The sequence below is a fragment of the Eretmochelys imbricata genome, chromosome 13 (assembly GCF_965152235.1).
Source record: "Eretmochelys imbricata isolate rEreImb1 chromosome 13, rEreImb1.hap1, whole genome shotgun sequence".
NCBI classification, from domain to species: domain Eukaryota; kingdom Metazoa; phylum Chordata; order Testudines; family Cheloniidae; genus Eretmochelys; species Eretmochelys imbricata.
Window position 1 is genome coordinate 37,465,969 of NC_135584.1, and position 1,209 is coordinate 37,467,177.

At 54.7% G+C, this 1,209-nt stretch overlaps 1 protein-coding gene across 1 annotated transcript; it reads left to right on the plus strand.

The window, feature by feature from the left end:
- Positions 1 to 276: 276 nt before the first annotated feature.
- On the plus strand, positions 277 to 1,209 carry LOC144273553 (olfactory receptor 10D3-like). The gene has a single exon (XM_077832192.1). It carries the CDS (start codon positions 277 to 279, stop codon positions 1,207 to 1,209), a length of 933 nt encoding a protein of 310 aa, XP_077688318.1.

A 1,209-nucleotide genomic window follows, 5' to 3' on the forward strand; every position in this document is an offset into this window, starting at 1 on the left:
GAGAAGAGAAGAGAAGAGAAGAGACGTCCCCTTTGTCTGTTCTTCTCTGGATGGTAAGAACAAGCAGATATTTTCTCTCTCTATGATCAGCGCCAGCCCAGTGAGAACGTGATCCCAGCTGGCAACCCAGTGACAGAAATATACACCACTCCGAATGACAATGAGTAACGGGGGCAGTGGAAGGAAGGGTGACCATTGCAGCTATAGGACATAGGTCTTTTTGTTTCAGTAACTCACTGGCATTATTTCTCTACCCTACCCAGGAATAAATCTCACATGGGGCTGGTCAACCACACTGTGGTGACTCATTTCATCCTCTTAGGGATCCCCAATGCCGATGGCCTCCAGACCATCCTCTTCATCACATTCTTAGCCTTCTACCTCTGCACTCTACTGGGCAACCTGACCATCTTCTCAGCCATCCTCGCTGACCCCCGCTTGCACACCCCCATGTATTTCTTCCTCTGCAATCTCTCCTTGCTAGACATTGGAATCTCTTCCATCATCATCCCTAAGTATCTGACCATCCTCTGGGGTGAGAGCAGAGTCATCTCGCTGGGCGGGTGCGTGTCCCAGGTCTTCTTTGGGCACCTCCTGGGCAGCACCGAGTGCCTGCTCTACACGGCCATGGCCTACGACCGGTACGTGGCCACCTGCCACCCGCTGCGCCACCTGCTCATCATGAACCGGAGGGTGTGCGCCCTCCTGGCCGCCGGCACCTGGCTCACCAGCTCCTTCCACGCCACCATCCTCACCAGCCTGACCTTCACGCTGCCCTACTGTGGCTCCAATGTGGTGGACTCTTTCTTCTGTGACATCTTCCCGGTGGTCAAGCTGGCCTGTGCAGACACGTACATCATCGAGACCGTGACCTTGACAGACATTGGTCTGGTGCCCATGACTTGCTTCCTCCTCATCCTCGCATCCTACATCAGGATCATCTACTCCGTCTTGAATATGAACTGGGCCGAAGGGTGGCGCAAAGCGGCCTCCACTTGCGCCTCGCATCTGGTAGTGGTGACGCTGTTCTTTAGTCCCTGTGCCCTGATCTACACTCAGCCCCAGCGGAGCAAAGTGCTGATGACTGCTGTGCAGATCTTCGGCAACACGGTCACGCCCATGCTGAACCCAGCCATCTACACGCTGAGGAACAAGGAGGTGAAAGCAGCTCTGAAAAAACTGAGAGGGGGTCTAATGCCTGACCGTTGA

Bases quoted from the DNA above. Each gene is read 5' to 3' on its own strand.
- LOC144273553 (XM_077832192.1), top strand. From the start codon at position 277: ATGGGGCTGGTCAACCACACTGTGGTGACTCATTTCATCCTCTTAGGG.